Below are 18,619 nucleotides of genomic sequence, written 5' to 3'. Positions count from 1 at the left end.
TGGTGGTGGTGGTGGTGCATGGTGCGCCTTCCAAATACGTGGCTAGTAGTTACTATGGCTGATGGGCCAAAACTCGGGTGATACTACGCACAGCTAATGAATACGAAAGAAAAACGTATTTATGAAGCTACGAATAAAAGAGTAACGTGTGATTGAGAAATGAGACCACATGAATGGGCAGTGGAGCCAGCGGTGCGACATGACGACGACGAAGGCGCGAGCAGTGGCACGAGCGCGTTCGCACGCTCGCGCAGAGGGATCGCGTCGCTCAACCCAAGAACGGGTCCCTAAGCACTATGCGCTTAAATTACATTTCAACTTGGCAATGAAGAACCTGCCGGTCCACTTGGAGAAAGTCCCGGGTGTGCAACACGCGCTGTACGCGGACGACATCTCCATTTGGGCCACGCAGGGCTCTCTCGGTGAAATGGAGGCCAGCCTGCAGGAGGCGGCCACCGCGGCGAACGAGTACGCGAAAAGATGTGGCCTTCATTGCTCCCCTCAAAAATCCGAATTCGTGCGCATTCGCCCCAACAAAAAATGCACAAACAAGATAGAATTGAGACTTGGATCGGAACCGATACCCGAAAGAAAAGAAATTAGAGTCCTAGGTCTTTTCATCCACCAGCGTCGGCTGGCGACGACCACGCTCGACAAACTAAAGAAGGTGGGAGATCAGGTGGGCCGAATGGTCCGCAGAGTCTCGAACAAGAAAGGGGGACTGCGAAGCAAAGACGCCTTGCGGCTGGCCAATGCCTTTGTAACAAGCAGAATCCTGTACTCGACCCCCTATCTCCGCCTGAACAAACACGACCAGAACATCATCGAGGTGATAATACGCAAAATGGCGAAGAAGGCCCTCGACCTCCCGATAACCACGTCTAACCTGAGACTCCAAGGTCTGGGTATGACGAACTCCTTCGATGAACTTAGAGAAGCCCACCTCACAGGTCAATACACGCGATTATCGCAGACGCCGTCAGGACGCCGCCTTTTGGCCCGTCTGCACATAGAACACACGACTCTCACCGAGGAGAGAGTAAGACTCTCTCAGGAATGGCGTTACGCCCTGCACGTAAGACCACTCCCAATTAAGATGTCCAGGGACGACCACGAGGGTAGACGCAGGGCCAGGGCAGAGGCCTTAGCTCACCACTACGGAAGGAAACCCGGGGTATACTATGTGGACGCATCCGGCCCGCACCATGGCGGGTGGTACACGGCGGCAGTGATCCACGAGTCCAAAACGGTGAACGGGCTCACCTTCAAAGCCCGAAGCGTCACTCAAGCAGAGGAAGTCGCCATCGCTTTAGCGGCAACACACTCCGATTCCAAGACAATCATAACCGACTCGCGAGGGGCGTGTCGGAACGTCCAACAGGGCTGGGTCCCGTATCTGGCCTACCGGCTACTGCAAAATAGCTCGTACGTAGGAGGTCCATCCCACCGCTTCATAGTCTGGGCTCCGGCCCACTCGGGGCTAGGAGGAAACGAGGCAGCAGATGCAGCCGCCCGCGCGCTCTCTAACCGGGCAACCTCGTCCCCCGCCTCCTCTGAAGAAGTAGCGGAAGCCACGCCGACCTACACTTACAAGGAAATAACACAATTATACAAAGATAGACATAAACTGTACCCCCACCCGTGTAAAGGATTAACGAGAGCGGAGGAACGCCTGTTCCTCCGCCTTGTCACGAACACCATGATGTGCCCGGCCTCGCTAACGCACTTTGACCCTGCCTTTTCCGGGGAGTGCCCGCACTGTGGGGAGAGGTCCTCGGACCTCTACCACATGGTGTGGGCGTGCCCCTCCAACCCTGCTTTTACTCCACACCCAAACCCCACCCGGGAGGACTGGGAGGCGACCCTACTCGCCTGTTGCGACCTGAAAGCCCAAAAGGCGATGGTCGAACGAGCTATGGCGGCAGCGGAAGCCACTGGGGTCCCGTACTAGGGACTCCACCTAGTGTTTGTGAGGGGAAGGGCACTAAGCCTGCCTCCAGAGCACCCTCCATGTAACTCCCTCTTTTCAGAGGAAATAAACGTTTTTACCACCACCTTAAATTACAATATAAGCAGGCTAGAACAGTCTTCTGTCTCTGCCTCGCGAACGAACGCCGTCGTCGCCGTTCTCTTTTTTGTCACACTATTTATGGCGTATTCAAGTTCTAATGTCTGCTATTTTTTTCATTATTGTTATTATTACTGTTATTATTATTATTATTATTTGTAGTAGTAGTAGTAGTAGTAGTAGTAGTAGTAGTAGTAATAGTAGTAGTAAATGATGCAGAAGCATTATATGGCCCATTACGCGAAAATCTGGCGTTGTAGTCGGTGGCGTGACAGAATGATGGTACCAAAAATATCGCCGCTCAAGCACTCCGTACAGATGGTTAACCAGCCATGTTGAAATGTGCGGGCCCGGTGTTTGTCACTGGGTTAATCCCGGCAATCTGGCTTCGTAGGCTGCCGGATCCTTGGTAAGCAGTTGCTGCTTGCATACTGCTGCACGAGCCTGTTCTTGTGGCTGGGCTGCAGCATCGGCACGGCGTAGACGAGCTCGTCCGCAATTCTGCTTGCGGGTTGAGGTGATGGAGGGGGGGTTGGGTGCTTTCTACGGCGGCTGCTGATCACCGCGAGACCGTGCGAGCGCCGTATATTGAAAGCGATCTGCGAGGTTTGCAGAGGGTGCGTAGTGCCGTAGCTTCGTATGCACTGGGCTTTCGACATTTCGTTCACGTTGAAGGGAGAGACGCCCGGTGGTCAATTGGATCGCTCCTGCTGCCGCGCTTCCTCGCTCGAGCATTTAGACAGCGAGTTTCCGCGCTGATCGAGCGAGATGTGTTCATTTCTACATCTGCCCACGTGACACCGTGCCTGTTAATTTAGTTAAAACACGTTGGTGGGCCAGTTGGTTTGAATGAATGTGTAAGCGCGACTGAACGAGGACGTAGAAAGCTTGACGAGATCGTTGTGTAAATTGCGTGCATTGCTCCGTCAACTAGCGTAGAAAGAAAGTCACAGGCCTGCGCGGCACATGCAGCACAGTCAAAGCGTAAGCTGGAGGAGCAGCTTCATAGGAACTCCATTTACGGCACCACGCACTACAGGTCTTCGTGCTGAAGGACCTACGCTTCGTTTTCACGAGAACGGTTTGGTCGACGACAAACTGCGGCTTGCCCTGCTCTCTGCAAGGCAGTCTGCTGAGTCCGGTGATGCCTGGTTGCCGCCGCGCGCGTAGCTCTACGAATCCCTTCTTCAGGCTCGTCCCTTGCGAGGAGGTGCCATAACGTGCACCGAAGAGTAAACACAGATATGCAGACCACGTGGTGCACATGTCACATTCTTTGACCCGTGGCACAGTACGTTGCTGTTGATGATGGCGGCGGTAATGATGACATCCCCTTCGAAACGGAATGGTGACAAATAGTCTACTAGGCTGCTACATCCTGGTTCAGCTGCATGCAGCATGCAACTGCTATATGCAAGTGGTACATGTCGGGACACCTTATGGAATATAACGGAACTGCGATGCAAAGTTTGTACGTATCGACGCTACGCGGCGCGTATGTCAAATGGCACATAAACCTCTCAATGTCCACTTCCTCAAACCACTTCCCTGTTCCTCCTCTTCTGTCCCGCTTGGCGCGGCCTCGACAGTGGCGCCGCCTATGCCGACCCTGCCGCAGCAAGCGAAGGCTAACACGCTACCGGAGGAAATCCGCGGAAAACTTCGTTAGGGCCCTGCGGAGGAGATTTCGAGGCGAGATTTTGCTGCATCCATCAGTAACTGGCCTCAACAATGCCGTGTCGGCACTGCGCAATAGAATAGAGAAAACGACAATGATTTAAGGTGCAAAGCGTACGCAGGTTGAGAGTTCGAGTTGCTCAAGCACGACGCATGCACGCGGTGTGCTCAAACACCCGCGAATTACCACGGTTTCAAGTTTTGACTCCTGACACTGTGTGGAAGTGGTTTCGTAGGTTTATTTACGTACCTGCAGGATACTTTTATTCGGCCGGCGCGTTAAAGATTCCAGCTTTCTGGGGCCAGCAACGCCTAGCTACTGTGCCGCTTTTTCTCTGCGTCCTTTGCAGATGTGGGTAGCTGATGCATGGGTTCTAACGGCCATGAGCAACGTTTTCACGCGTAGATGGTATTGATAGTGTGGAGAACGTACCGATACTTTTCGCAGCACATGAAATCGCTTTTTTTATTTTGTTCGTTACAGTGCAAGAGGCTAGAATTTCATAGCAAGAACAAACGTGATGGGAAAAATGAACAGTTGTTTAAAAAAGAACTAACTCCCCGCCAATTAGCACCAGTAACTAATTTGAAGTACTAATTTTATATCGGTATAGTGCGTGCGTCTGTTTTATTTTGCGTTGTAAGTTTTCGCATAGGAACAGTGTCCCTATATCTCAAATATTACAGACAGAAAAAAAAAAAAAAGTGATTCTCGGGTTTTACGTGCCGAACCCACGATCTGATTACGATACACGCTGTAGTGGAGGACTTTGAATTAATTTTGACGACCTCCTTTAACGTGCCCCCAATGCACGGGACATGTGAGTTTTTGTATTTTGCCTCCATCGAAATGCGACCGCCGCGGCCGCGATTTGATCCCGCGACCTGGTGCTTACAGCGCAACACCATATAGCCGCTAAGCCACCGCGGCGGGTATAGAGACAGAAAGAATAATATGGTTGTGGCACCAAACATTCCTCAAATCGGTTTAATAAAGGTGGTTATCACGGTCTTGCAGTTGAGGAAAGTATACAGCACGTATACACAAAGTCCACTGCGCTGTCAGGCTCGCACAAGCAATGAAACTCGAAAGAAAAACAAGGAGTAAGTTTTAATGGGAATTGCAATAGATTCTTGTCGCGGTACTGGGATGCAAACTTACATTACTGCTCTGCGCGCTGCTCCCACAGCAACTCCGTCCGCATTCCGTAATCAAAAACCGCGATATTATTTGTGGCAGGAGATGGAAGGCAACATACAGTGCATCTGACGCGTGGGTTAGCCATTTACTTAATCGGACGCATAAAAACGTTAACGTTAAGCAGTAAAAATTTTCAGCCTTATTAACAGGCCTGTGTTCCTTCGCGGCCTTTGTCTGCTACGATAATCCTGCACACAAGACGTGCGAGTAGCCACTGCTCTTCCCTGCAATACCGAGGACGCGCCCGGCAGCAGCCAGGACAGAGACGAACTGCAGGAGGCCAGTGGGCCGATCACTGATTGGCGTTCCGTAATTTATTCTCGCACGGTGGGGTGCTTTTTTCGTTGCAGCTGCTTTTCTCTTCGCGACGATAGCTAGTTCATTTTTTTATTTTTTACAAGTACTGTTCCTCATGGGGGGGGGGGGGGGGCGGCACATGTAAGCGCTAACGGAGGCCTCAGCAGAGCACCTGAGCGCAAGGAGCGTTCGCACTGAAAATTGGCTGTCCGCTACGCGATAGCGGACAGTCGGTCTTATACCCTTCTGGCACGCGCGGGTCTCGGCGAGCTCTGAGCCGAGGACAAGCCCTGGTTCAAGCCTTGGTGTTCCCGCTGCCGCTTTGGTGTCCTGGAGGTGCCGCCAATAATACGAAATAATGACACGTTGCTACAACTAGTAAATAGAACTTATTAAAGAGGGAGGACAGAGAAAAGCAGAAGGCAGGGAGGTTAACCAGAATAAAGCCCGGTTGGCTACCCTACACTGGGGGAAAGGGAAAGTGGAAAACAAAGATGACAGGGAGGAAATTAGGAAGGAAGTAAATTAGCGATGAGTTTGCTGACGCGTGTGGTTTAATAGAAATTGCTTTAATAGTCACAGACGTTCACACAAGCCCGTCGTCCTCAAGAAGCACAAAAGCGCATTCACCGGTTTATGGGCCGACGAGCGATGGGGGCGATGGTCCAGCAGCACCTGCACAGAAAGCGGCTGATTGTGCAGTTTTTGGAGAGCGTTAGCAAGTTCTTGTCTTTCTGTGGCATATCGTGGACAGTAGCACAGCAGGTTGTCGATAGTTTCTTCGGTGGCGCAGCCCTATTAAAGAAATACAACCACGCCCAGGCACCAACTTCTGACACAGTGTTATACTGCGCCCGTGCGGGGTGAATTACGGAACACCAGTGAGTATTTTACCCGCGCATGTACTGTAGGTCAAAGTGGACGTTAAACGTCCCCAGGTGACCTAAATAAGGTTATCCCAAGCCATCCACAACGACCTGACTCATAGCCTCGGTCGCTTCGGGGCGTTATATATGTTAAACACCACAAACCAAATCGACGCGTGTGGGCGTACATTGAAGCTGAACGACTGCGTTAGTAAGCGTTACTGAGCCTTGCAAGATCGTCGACAATGCGGAAACATTTGATGTAGATGAAAAAAATTGCCTGAAGAAAGTCGCTTCTATGTCACGCGCCCGCTGCTGCTACGAGCACTTTCGTGGCAAAACTAAACTTCTATGAAACGAAGCGAGCACTTTCGAAAAAAGTCAACTTAAACGCGCTAGAAACCACGCACAGCATGGACACATACGCAATCACTTGCTAAAGAGGCAGGCATAAACTAGGTTCAAATTAAGAGGTAGTGAAGAACCATGGCACTTGACAAAGCCGTGCAATTTTTGCAGCCTCCTTGAAGTCAGCCCGCCCGACGATATGCATCCGTGATTTCTTTTTTTTATGCGTGCGTTGCGCTCGCCGGATGGTCAACAAAATAGCTTTTTGCACTCGCCTTGTCAGTTGAGGCTACCGAAGGCGCAGCAGCAGGGCATCACAATGAAATTATCGTCCCTGACGCACTCGAGTTGATCCGATAACGCGCTCGATCAATCGGTTTGCGCGTACTTTCTTCGCACTGGGTCGACAATGGTGATTAAAAATTAAATTATGGGGTTTTCGTGCCAAAACCCCTTTCTGATTATGAGTCACACGGTAGTGGAGGACTACGGAAATTTCTACCAGCTGGAGTTCTTTAACGTGCACCTAAATCTAAGTACACGGGTGTTTTCGTATTTCGCCCCCATCGAAATGCGGCCGCCGTGGCCAGGATTCGATGCCGCGACCTCGTGCTCAGAAACCCTACACCATAATCACTGAGCAACCACGGCGGGTCAATGGCGATCGGAGAGCGCTCTAAAGAAAAAAGAAAGTATAAAAGCGCAACGCGTGCTTCCACGTGACACGGATTGGCCAATGGGGGGGGGGGGGGCGGAGGAGACTGGGGCGACAGGAGGCGGCGAGGAGGAAGCGCCAGGGAAATCGGTGTGGCGGAAAAAGCCAAGAATGACGCTACTTTTTAAAGATTAAGGGGTTTTAATGGCATGATACGATGGTAATGATAAGGATGCTGATTTGATGACATTCGCTTTGAAACGGGTGGTGAAAAATAGTAACCTAGCTTGCTTGAATTAATTAGACATGCCATACATGTCTTTAATTAAAGCAATATTTATATAGTTGGATAGTCTTCTTTTCCTTCCTCAAGACTTCTCTCTATACCTTGCACCGCTACCTATGCAGCTGCTGCATGATGTGCCACCTGGTGTAATAATACGCAACTGCCTTGCAAAGGGCGCACGTATAGACGGTACGCGGAGCGAATCTCACATTGCAAGGGAAGTGGAACGATACGATGCTGCTGATGATGATGATTTATTGGCATCCCCTTTGAAACACGGCGGTGACATAGTCATAACTAGCCAGTTTGATTTAATCAAGTACTTAATGTAAATTTTTGCTAGCATTCTTGTATGCATTTTCCTAAACTTCTTTATCTTCCTCGACCTTCTTTAACAGCCTTGTACCGCTCCCTGTGCAACCGCTACATGGCCTTCTACATGGTGTAATAACATGCACGTGCAATGCAAAACGTGCATGCGTCGACGCTACGCTGCGCGCATGTCACATCCCGTGTCCCCCCCACGCGCTAAACACTGGCGGGTCTCAGTGAAGCTAATCAAGTTCTGATAAACGACGGAGCTGAAAAAAAAACATAGAATAACAAACGCAAAGGTAAAATACAAGGGCAGAAATAATAATAAACACAAACGGTCAAGGAAACACGGACACTCATTTGCACACGCACGCAGTAGCGGTATTAGGAGTCAGTTCGCAAGCTGCTGTGGCTACCCGCCGCGGTTGCTTAGTAGCGGTGGTGTTGGTCTGCTAAGCACGATGTCGCGGAATATTTCTCGATGTTTGGCATTGCTCGATATATACGCGATATTTTGGCTGTGCAGGCATAACAGATAAGGCGGGGCTTGGCTGTTGATTTCAGAATGTTTCATCAAGTTTTCTACACTTTCGACACTATCTGTCGCCTAAGAAGAAAAAAAAATACATTTCTCAAAGTGTTGTGCAAGCACGCGGCACTACGTGTTTATAATTTATGACTTACATGCAATCATTTAAAGCAAAATGATATTCATTGAGCAAGCAGAAAAATTATACCGTTGGTATATCACCCCCAACTATCGCACCAAATGGTGACGCGCCCAACTCGTCTATTCATTGCGTCCTCTGATTCTTCCACCTCTGGGCTTTGAAAGCAGAGAATGCAGCGGTTCGCCTTCCAAACCGTTGCAAGATTGCACCCCCGGCTATGCTCTGCCCTGAGAATCCGCTTATCGACCAGAAAATGGCTTCTTTGGGTAATAAGAACAAATCAAGTCCTGGCACGTTCCGAGATCACCTCACGTAGATAAGCAGCGTGCTGACGAGGGTCAATTCGATGAGGTGGATCTCCGTGGCCAATTCTTATATACTGATAGCATACGAACTTTCCGTGTTTCCAAATTGAAAGTAGAAGATTGGCGCATGCACATCTTAGAGCTGGTGTCGCCACCATTCTGCCTTAAAGTTCTCTCTTGGCGCAAAGTCCCACAGAAGGTGTTTAAAAGGCCCGTGTGCACCATGGTTTTGGGGTGCTAAGCACGAGGTCGCGGGATCGAATCTCAGCCACGGCGGCGGCATTTCGATGGGGGCGAAATGCGAAATCAACTATGTACTTAGATTTTAGTGCCTGTTAAAGGACCCCAGGTGGTCCAATTTATTGCGGAGTCTCCCACTATGTCGTGGCTCGTAATAAAATCGTGGTTTTGGCATGTAAGACCACATAATTTTATAAGACCCGTGTGCCCTGCACCATAACCTTATAGTGTCACATGTATTTCTCTCTAAAGAAACACGTTTACTTAGAGGATCCTGAAGGATCCGTGTAACTGTATAGAAACACGGAATTTGGGACATATGGGCTTTTTCAATATGCGCCACATCATGCCAACACGTCGAGGAACATTAAAAATACGCTAAAGAAAATTCTTCAGCAAAGGTTAATGGATAGGTTATTCGCCTGGAAGTCTTTCATATTCTTCTGTGTGTCAGTATACCGCTTTTTTGCGCTGAAAATTTCTACCTTGAGTTATGCTGCTGCTCCTCAATATAAATCGGAGGAGTTGAGGCGAAACCCTGCGTGACCTTCCGCTCTGCCGCTCTCTATGAATCAGCCAGTGATGACACTACCTGGAATGTACCATCTTCCAATAGTAGGCACCATGCCAATTTTCAACTTTCGTCACTTTTGTCGGTAAGAAATGCTGTGTCTTCCCTAGGAATAACGAATTCCTTACTACAGAAACCTAATTTTTCAACCTCTCTCGACTTACTATTTGCATTAGTGTCGCTATAAGGCGTAGTTACGCGCTCACCTGACACGCACAGTTTCGGTTTTTCGCGCACGCTGGAGCAGAATTCTTCGCGTAATCGTGCTTTACCGAAGGGCTTTTAAACTGCTTACAAGCTGAATCGTTATGAGCTTACTACAAGCTACATACGCCCACTAGGCACAGGCGGCCTAACGTTCAATGATTGAAAATTGTATTAGCAAATTTTAGTTAATGACCCTCTAAGTGTTCCGTGAGAGATCTTTCTTTTGTCGTCCTCTCCTGTGAACCTTTACCTGCGAAGGCTATCTCTCACAGTGCGTCGAATGCCCCCTGTAGAACACCCGGTAGGAATACTCCTGCGACAATCAAAATGCTGAATTTTGGTAAGCTACTACCTTTCACATTATTCCTGTAGCGCCCTCCCTTGGGCGGCGCCTAGAACTCGGATAGCGCGCCCCTGTATATGAGAGCAATACAAGGACGGCGCCTGGTCGCGGTACGCAAAGCCGCGGCTCGCGGTTCTTTTTCTGCGTCGATTCGGGTGAGGTGTCTCTCCTTCCCTCCTGAGCCATAAGCCTATACATTCCCTTTTTTGAAAAATTGCCGCTAAGCGTATTCATCGAATCCTTCGATTTATTTGATTGGATTTTAAACAGCTCAATCATGTAATCATGAAGGCTAATCTACCGTGACGGACCCAGGGAACAAAATTAGCAGGTTCTATGTTTTTGAACACAAAGTCAACGAAAATTCGTTAATTAACATTTATTTATGCAAACGGATGCTTACACTTGAACTGTAAAGATAAACAGCTAATGAAAAACACGAATATCAAGCTGTGCCGGTAGATCTTCAGTCATCGTCGGCCAAAACACACGGCAATCACAGATCGCAGGCGGCAGTCACAAAGGCGCATCAATGGTATCTCACCGACAACACCACGGCAAACGGTGCAAGTCGCCCATCAACAAAACACGTTGGGCTGTTTTCCACACTAGCTATACCGCTCTTGGTGAGGGCTTCATCCTGGCAGCCGAAGCGATGACATCCCAATCCTGATGGAGGCTTCATGGCTGAAGCTTTAACAGTTCTCAGGACTGGTGACTTTGGGCTGGATTGTGGCTGCGATGCAAAGGTAGTGGTGCTGGCAGCCTCCGAGCCCACGGGGGCCTGGTGAACCGCGCTGTAGTGACGGTGGGGACAGCTCCAGCCCAACGCTTACCGATGTCTTTGTTTGAGTCACAGTTGGCTGCACGGATGGTGCAGCAACATAGTCGGACTGGAGCAGGGCCAACCATGCTTCGCATTCTGGCTGGGACGACGAAGACTTCATAGAGGGCAACGATGGAGCCTGGAGCACAGCCGGAGAGCGACCACGGTAGCGTAAGGATTCCGGGAGTAGCTGGAAGCAGCACCCTTCAGCTGCACCAGCAGAGGCCACAGCAGCTACGGCAGGGTCTAGTACAGCTCGAGTGGCGGCGATGGACCTTCGGCTAAACAAGACGACGTAGAATACGCAAGTCGTCATTGTCCTCCCCAGAGGCGGAACACGTCTTTGCGGGATGTCTCGTGCAGAAAAGAATGGAACGCGGCAGTTATGATGATGATGATGATGGTGGTGGTGGTGGTGGTGCGCCTTCAAGATACATGGCTTGTACTTCCATGGTTGATGGGCCAAAACTCGGGTGATACTACGCACAGCTAATGAATACGAAAAAAAAAACAGCATATTTATGAAGCTACGAATAAAAGAGTAATTTTTGATTGAGAAATGAGACCACATGAATGGGCAGTGGGGCCTTATGTGGAACACGACGAAGACGAAGGCTTGAGGAGGGGCGCGAGCGGGCTGGGGCGCTCGCGACGAGGGACGGCGACGATCAAGCCAGTAACGGGCGCCTAAGAAGTGCGCGCTTAAATTGCAATATAGGCATGTAGGCAGACCGGAAGATTTTTCTCTCTCTCCTTTGCTTTGCTGTCCTCTGAGATTAGCTCCCACCCACTACCTCTGCATCGCGAGCGAACGTCGTCTTCGTCGTTCAGTTTTTTGTCACAGTATGCATAGGGTAGTCAAGTTCTTGTGTTCGCTTATTATTATTATTATTATTATTATTATTATTATTATTATTATTATTATTGATAATAACAATGGAAGAGCATTATATGCCCCATTACGCGAAAATCCACCGTTGTATTCGGTGGCGTGACCGACCGATGGCACCAAAAATGGCCGACGGCAAAGAATAAAACTCCATCAGAAATACTCGAATTAACGTCAAATTTATCAGGGAGGCTCCTGTAAACAAAGTAAATTATTGCGTCTGCAAAGAAACATTGGTAAATTTTGTTCTGGATGGGAATCGAAGCCGGGACTCTGGCGGGCGAGACGAGTACGCTTCCCCGACGCCATTGCGGCTCCACGGTACTGGTCGATGAAATGTCTTACTAGTACTGGCGTCACTGCATACGTCTCATGGCAGCCATTTGGTTGGCTAAACGTGTGGTCTAATGCATACGTTCTTAGGCTTGTGACGGCGCTGTAAATGGGTAGGAGGTGTCGCCACGTCATAAGCGTATAAAATGAGTGTATAAATAAACAAGTCGGAGTTTCGCACGAAAGTCGAAGCATTCATTGCGATAGGAAATTAGTAGACTTCTGTACGAAGTAAGAATAGTAGTAGTAGATAGGCCGTGCTATCTTGCAAGAATTCACTTACTAATTGAATTAGCTAGCATTGGTGTCAGCGCGCACAATCAAACATAAACACATCACATTCGATGAGCGCGGACGCTCGCTGTCTAAATGCTGGTGTGAGCAAGCACGGCGGTGGCAGCGAGCGAAGTTACGTTTGTGTGGTCTATCGCTTCAACGCAAGAGCGGCGAGGAAAGAGCGCACACAAAGGTATGGGCCGTCTGTAGATCCCTGTCTAGATCGGGCGAGCACGAACGCGCGCGTTCTTGCGAAGTACTCACTTGTTGGCGGAGTCGCTAGCGCCCCCTCCCTCCGTCGCGGCCTCCTCGCTTTCCTCCATGTATGGTGCGTGAGATTGAGCCGCGATCATCAGTTCCCATTGCGTGCGGTCGCGAAATGCGCAGCTACTGCAGGAGCACAACGCTGCCTACCTCCCTTCCTCGATTCTATCCCCCCACGGTCTTTCGGGCGACGGAAGACGGTGTGTTTGCTTTCCGCTTTTATTGCGATGGCACTTATATGGACATTTCAGGCGCATTCCTGCCGTCGCCGTCGCCGTTAGGTTCCGTATAAGATCCACGGGCGATAAAATCGTAGCCGCGCTCCGTATGCTCTAAGTGCGAGTGAAAGCGTGCGAGGGTAAGCCGTACATAAAGCCCCTTAAACTTCCTTAAGTAGTGCCACACTTTGAAGAATGCCGCCTCCTCCTCGCGCACTCTGGCCGACGCCGCGTCGCTATTGGCCTAATAGCATCACTTGGGCCCTCGCGCCGTGCATCAGCGCCATTTTTGCTCGAGAAAAGTCTACGGGAATGTTGGCACCGTTGCTACGCTAGAGCAGTGTTGGCGGCGCCACGGTCGAGGAGGGAGCGTGAGAGAGAGGAGAAATGAGGAGGAGTGAAGGCGGCGGAGGAGAGTGTCACTACTTTACGAAGTTTAAGGGGTTTTAGTGAGCCGGCGAACGCGGCTCCATCTCGCGCGTACGAGCAAGGATGGCGGTAGGGTGCCTCGATGCGCGTCTCCCCTCCGCCGCCGTGAGGGCGCGCGTATCGAGGCACCCTAGATGGCGGGCCGGAAGCGCACCATCTGTCGCGCGAGGCACGGTGGTGAGGCGAGGGAGGGGGTGTTTTCTTCCGGCGGCTGGTGCTTACGGCGCGGCTGTGCGGGCGCCACAACGTCGATGAACGCGCAAGCCCGGAACAAGCATTTATATCGAGCGAAATATTTCCTAATTTACAAGGTGTCTTGCGTCTGCTTTATGAAATTATACGTGGCACAGATTCGATGCAGGCTTGTAAAGATCATTCGCTATACTTTTGACTAAATAAACGATTTCGCTCTAAAACAGCACGTGATTGAGAAGCAGAAGCAGAAAAGAAAAAAGCTGGGTACCGGCAGCCGGCGTTGTGCGTGTCAGCAAGCGTTCAAATCGCGCGCGTCTAAAACCAAAATCAGAAGTTCATCCCATCCGCTTGGTGCGCTACACTTAATTCGGCCGCTGGGCTCTATGGGAGTGTCCGCTCTTGTTGAGTGTCTTTCTCTATGCATGAATCATTGAAGGTTTCAGAGTAATCGCTGATGCCCGCGTGTCTTCCAGAAGGTTCTACGCAATTCGCGTCGCGCATGCAATCAGATTACAGAAGCTTCGGTGACAATAGACAGCAGATGGAACCATCGGTAACATTCGAGAAACTTCCGATACATGCGGACGCGTTCTTGCGAGATGTCTCGTGCTGAAAAGAATGGAATATGGTATTAATATGATGATGGTGATGATGATGCGCCTTCAAATATAGAACTGCGAATAAAAGAGCAACGTGTAATGTAGAAGTGAGACTAGATGAATAGGCTTTGATATTCTTAGAAAAAATAAAAAGAATAATTGAACAAGTTAGTATGGAAGAAATTTAGAAAAATTATAATAGAGGCATTTAAGCGGACCATAGCGGTCTTCACTCTCTGCCTCGCGAACTAATGTCGTTTTCGTCGTTCACTTTTTATGTCATAGTATTCATGACGTATTCAGGTTGCAATGTATTTTCGTTTTTTGTTATTATTATTATTATTATTATTATTAAATAAAGGAACCTGGTTTAAACCCGGTCATTGTTTCATAATGTTTGCTTCAGGCGTCTGATTCTAATACTTCGCGTGTCTTGCGACGAATATGTTTTTGCTATAAAATACAGCTTATATAACAAGAAAAAATTATTTATTGAAATATAGATTGAGCAGTAGCTCACGGACGAGAGAAAGCGCACTTCCTTGGCACTGGAGTGAACGATCGAATCAAATATGACGGGCTTTAGGGCATAGGCACCAGCCTGTCAGCATGACTGTGTGGTTTGAACGCATGTAAGAGATCGCCAACTGACCACGCGAAAGACCTTAGGATCGTCACCACGAGGGCTCCAGCTTATGGTTTGAGAAGTGTTAGTACGAGCACTGTAGAATGAGGATTGCAAGGAAAAGGGTGAGAAAATCGAGAAGTGCGCCACCCTTTGGCACCACAAAGCCGACCGCGACGGTCACATTTAGATGGGGGCGAAATGCCAAAAAGCCCGTGTCAGGTGCACTGGGACACATTTAAGAACGCCTGGTGGTAAAAATTAATCCGGAGTCTCCCACTACGACATGCCTCATAATCATATCGTGGTTTTCGCAAGTAAAACCCCAGAATTTAATTATTTTAAAGCTAGGGGAGGTGAAGTCATTCTTTCGCACGGTCACTAATGAGCATATAAGATCTTATTTTTGCCAAGAAAGACGAATGGTGTCATTTTCACAGTGAAGCCGTTAAGTGCTACTTTTCCCACTATCGTGTCCACGTGTAGAAAAAAATCCCGAAAATAGTGCAATGCCGGGCCTACCCACGGCGGAGTTTAAGCAAGCGTTAAGCACTCTCCATATATGGGCCGATGCCGAAGATAGTGCAGTACTGGGCCGATCTGCCGCGGAGTTGAAGCAGGCGTTAAGCGCACCCTACACGTGGGCCAATACTGAAGATAGTGCAATACCGAGTCGATCTGCAGCGGAGGTGAAGCAGACGTTAAGCGCTCCCTACACGTGGGGCGATCTCAAAGATAGTGCAATACGGGGCCGATCTGCCGTGGAGGTGAAGCAGGCGTTAAGCGCTCCCTACACGTGGGCAGATACTGAAGTTAGTGCTATTGGCGGCGAGGTGTTACGGAGTCGCCATCTATCGGAAGCGCCTCGCTGGCGTAGTATGAGGGATCATGCGGCGCGCTCCTCATAGGTTTTGCTGTCAGCGGTCACTTAAAACACCACGCGCGAGCTCTCCCGGACATTTCTATAAGTACTTTCGAAACGAGAGAAGTTTCTTACTGTCTAAATAATAATCTTGGGCAAACTGAAAGCACACAATCGTTTACAGACGCTATCTCCTTACCGAATACGTACAGTGAATGCCACTGCGCGCGGTCGCCGCGATGGAGTCTCCCGAACCGGCTTCTTGCGTGAAAGGTAGGTAAACGCTGCGAGCAAACTATGTGAAATATGTTCTTATAGTGTTTGTATAACTAAATGGAGCGTAATAGAAGGAAGCCTCAATGCAGCGATCGCGCAGATTCGCAGCGACCGACTGCGCGTCTGCATGCTTGTCCGCGCACTGTTTCGCGTTCTCCACGCGCGCGTTTTCGCACCGTCTCATGAGCTTTAGGCCACACAATATGAGCATTTGACAGTATACAAGCAACCATTGTTGCGTGGGCGCTATCAGAGCTGTTCAAAAATAATTTCATTGTAGAGACTTCGACGCCTACGGGGACTGTGATGTCCCGTCGCGACGATTCAATCTTTTTTTCTTCTAAATTCTTTGACCTTTCAATATTATTTCTCGAGTTGCGTCGCACTGTATGTTTATCGGTGTTCTCAGCGTGCAATTTCCCACTGCTCCTTTTTTGTAATCGAGTGCATTAATTCATAACACAGACATGACCATATGCCATGCTTTTTTTAAATGTGTTTCTTACCGCTGCCTTTAAACTCCACTGAACTTGCGAGTATCTATAGCATCGACAAGTTCATAGACCAAACCGTCACGACATTAGTCGGGCAGCGGACTCGGGCGAGCGTCTCAGTGCGCGTTTTCAGAACATCGCACACCGGGCGACGTAGCAGAAATCATCCTCGCGTCTGTGCTTCCTGCATACACGAGTTGTAGCCGATGACTGTTTGCCGGTTTTATGTTTCGCGAGCCAAGCTTCACGCAGCTTCTTGTCCTGCGGCTACGTGTGAATAACGCTGACACCGGCGTCCGTTACGTGCGTCCGGCCCTGCGGAACCGAGCAGTAGCCTACCATGTTGCGCGCCTTCAAAGGCAGCCACTACCTATTGTAGTGCTTTCAAGCGTTGTAAAGGAGACACTCGAAGCGGGAAAATTTCGCCACTAAATGAGGACCGCAGCGTACGAGGGAATTTAAACTCGTTTTCAGCTCGCTTCGGCGCGCCCGAAGCAGCCGATGCGGCCGCTATGTCCACGTAATCCCTTCTAGCACGTCACGCTGACGGTGGCGCCAGCTTTTCCAGTGGTGGAGCTCGAGGCCAATACCGGGTCGATCTGCCGCGGAGGTGAAGCAGACGTTAAGCGCTCCCTACACGTGGGGCGATCTCAAAGATAGTGCAATACCGGGCCGATCTGACGCGTAGGTGAAGCAGACGTTAAGCGCTCCCTACACGTGGGCCGATACTGAAGTTAGTGCAATACCGGGTCGATCTGCAGCGGAGGTGAAGCAGACGTTAAGCGCTGCCTACACGTGGGGCGATCTCAAAGATAGTGGAATACCGAACCGATCTGCAGCGGAGGTGAAGCAGGCGTTAAGCTCTCCCTACACGTTGGTCGACACTGAAGATAGTGCAATACCGAGTCGATCTGCAGCGGAGGTGAAGCAGACGTCAAGCGCTCCCTACCCGTGGGGCGATCTCAAAGTTAGTGCAATACCGAGTCGATCTGCAGCGGAGGTGAAGCAGGCATTAAGCGCTCCCTACACGTGGGGCGATACTGAAGATAGTGCAATACCGAGTCGATCTGCAGCGGAGGTGAAGCAGACGTTAAGCGCTCCCTACACGTGGGCCGATACTGAAGTTAGTGCAATACCGGGTCGATCTGCAGCGGAGGTGAAGCAGACGTTAAGCGCTGCCTACACGTGGGGCGATCTCAAAGATAGTGCAATACCGAGTCGATCTGCAGCGGAGGTGAAGCAGACGTCAAGCGCTCCCTACACGTGGGGCGATCTCAAAGTTAGTGCAATACCGAGTCGATCTGCAGCGGAGGTGAAGCAGGCATTAAGCGCTCCCTACACGTGGGGCGATACTGAAGATAGTGCAATACCGAGTCGATCTGCAGCGGAGGTGAAGCAGGTGTTAAGCGCTCCCTACACGTGGGCAGATACTGAAGTTAGTGCAATACCGGGTCGATCTATCGCGGAGGTGAAGCAGACGTTAAGCGCTCCCTACACGTGGGGCGATGTCAAAGTTAGTGCAATACCGGGCCGATCTGCCGCGGAGGTGAAGCAGGCGTTAAGCGCTCCCTACACGTGGGCAGATACTGAAGTTAGTGCAATACAGGGCCGACCTGCCACGGAGGTGAAACAGGTGTTAAGCGCTCCCTACACATGGGCTGATCCCGAAGATAGTGCAATGCTCGGCCGAAGCGAGACGGACGTGAAGCAGACGTTAAGCACTCCCCATGCGTGGGCCGGTCCCGAAGGTCGTGCAATACCGGGTCGACCTGCCACGGAGGTGACGCAGGTGTTAAGCGCTCCCTAGACGTGGGCCGATCCAGAAGATGGTCAACAAAAGAGCTTTTTGCACTCGCCTTGTCGTTTGCGGCTACCGAAGGTGCAGCAGCACGGCATCACAATGAAATTATCGTCCCTGACGCACTCGATTTGATCCGATAACGCGCTCGATCAATCGGTTTGCGCGTACTTTCTTCGCACTGGGTCGACAATGATGATTAAAGATTAAATTATGGGGTTTTCGTGCCACAACCACTTTCTGATTATGAGTCACACGGTAGTGGAGGACTACGGAAATTTCTACCAGCTAGAGTTCTTTAACGTGCACCTAAATGTAAGTACACGGGTGTTTTCGCATTTCGTCCCCATCGAAATGCGGCCGCCGTGGCCGGGATTCGATGCCGCGACCTCGTGCTCAGAAACCCTACATCGTAGTCACTGAGCAACCACGGCGGGTCAATGGCGATCGGAGCGCGCTCTGAAGAAAAAAAAAAGTATAAAAGC

At 50.1% G+C, this 18,619-nt stretch overlaps 1 protein-coding gene across 1 annotated transcript; it reads left to right on the top strand.

The window, feature by feature from the left end:
• Positions 1–325: 325 nt before the first annotated feature.
• Positions 326–4,109, top strand: LOC142573069 (uncharacterized). Its single transcript, XM_075682615.1, has 2 exons — positions 326–905; positions 4,096–4,109. The coding sequence occupies exons 1-2, from the start codon at positions 326–328 to the stop codon at positions 4,107–4,109; spliced, it is 594 nt and encodes a 197-aa protein (XP_075538730.1).
• The last annotated feature ends 14,510 nt before the right edge of the window (positions 4,110–18,619 follow it).

The sequence above is a fragment of the Dermacentor variabilis genome, chromosome 1 (assembly GCF_050947875.1).
Source record: "Dermacentor variabilis isolate Ectoservices chromosome 1, ASM5094787v1, whole genome shotgun sequence".
In the NCBI taxonomy this organism is placed as follows: Eukaryota; Metazoa; Arthropoda; class Arachnida; order Ixodida; family Ixodidae; genus Dermacentor; species Dermacentor variabilis.
Note: the sequence above shows the minus strand (reverse complement) of the source record. Positions and strands in the feature narration are given on the sequence as shown.

What these genes read in the sequence shown, in the direction of transcription:
- LOC142573069 (XM_075682615.1), top strand. Translation starts at nt 326, where the DNA reads ATGAAGAACCTGCCGGTCCACTTGGAGAAAGTCCCGGGTGTGCAACAC.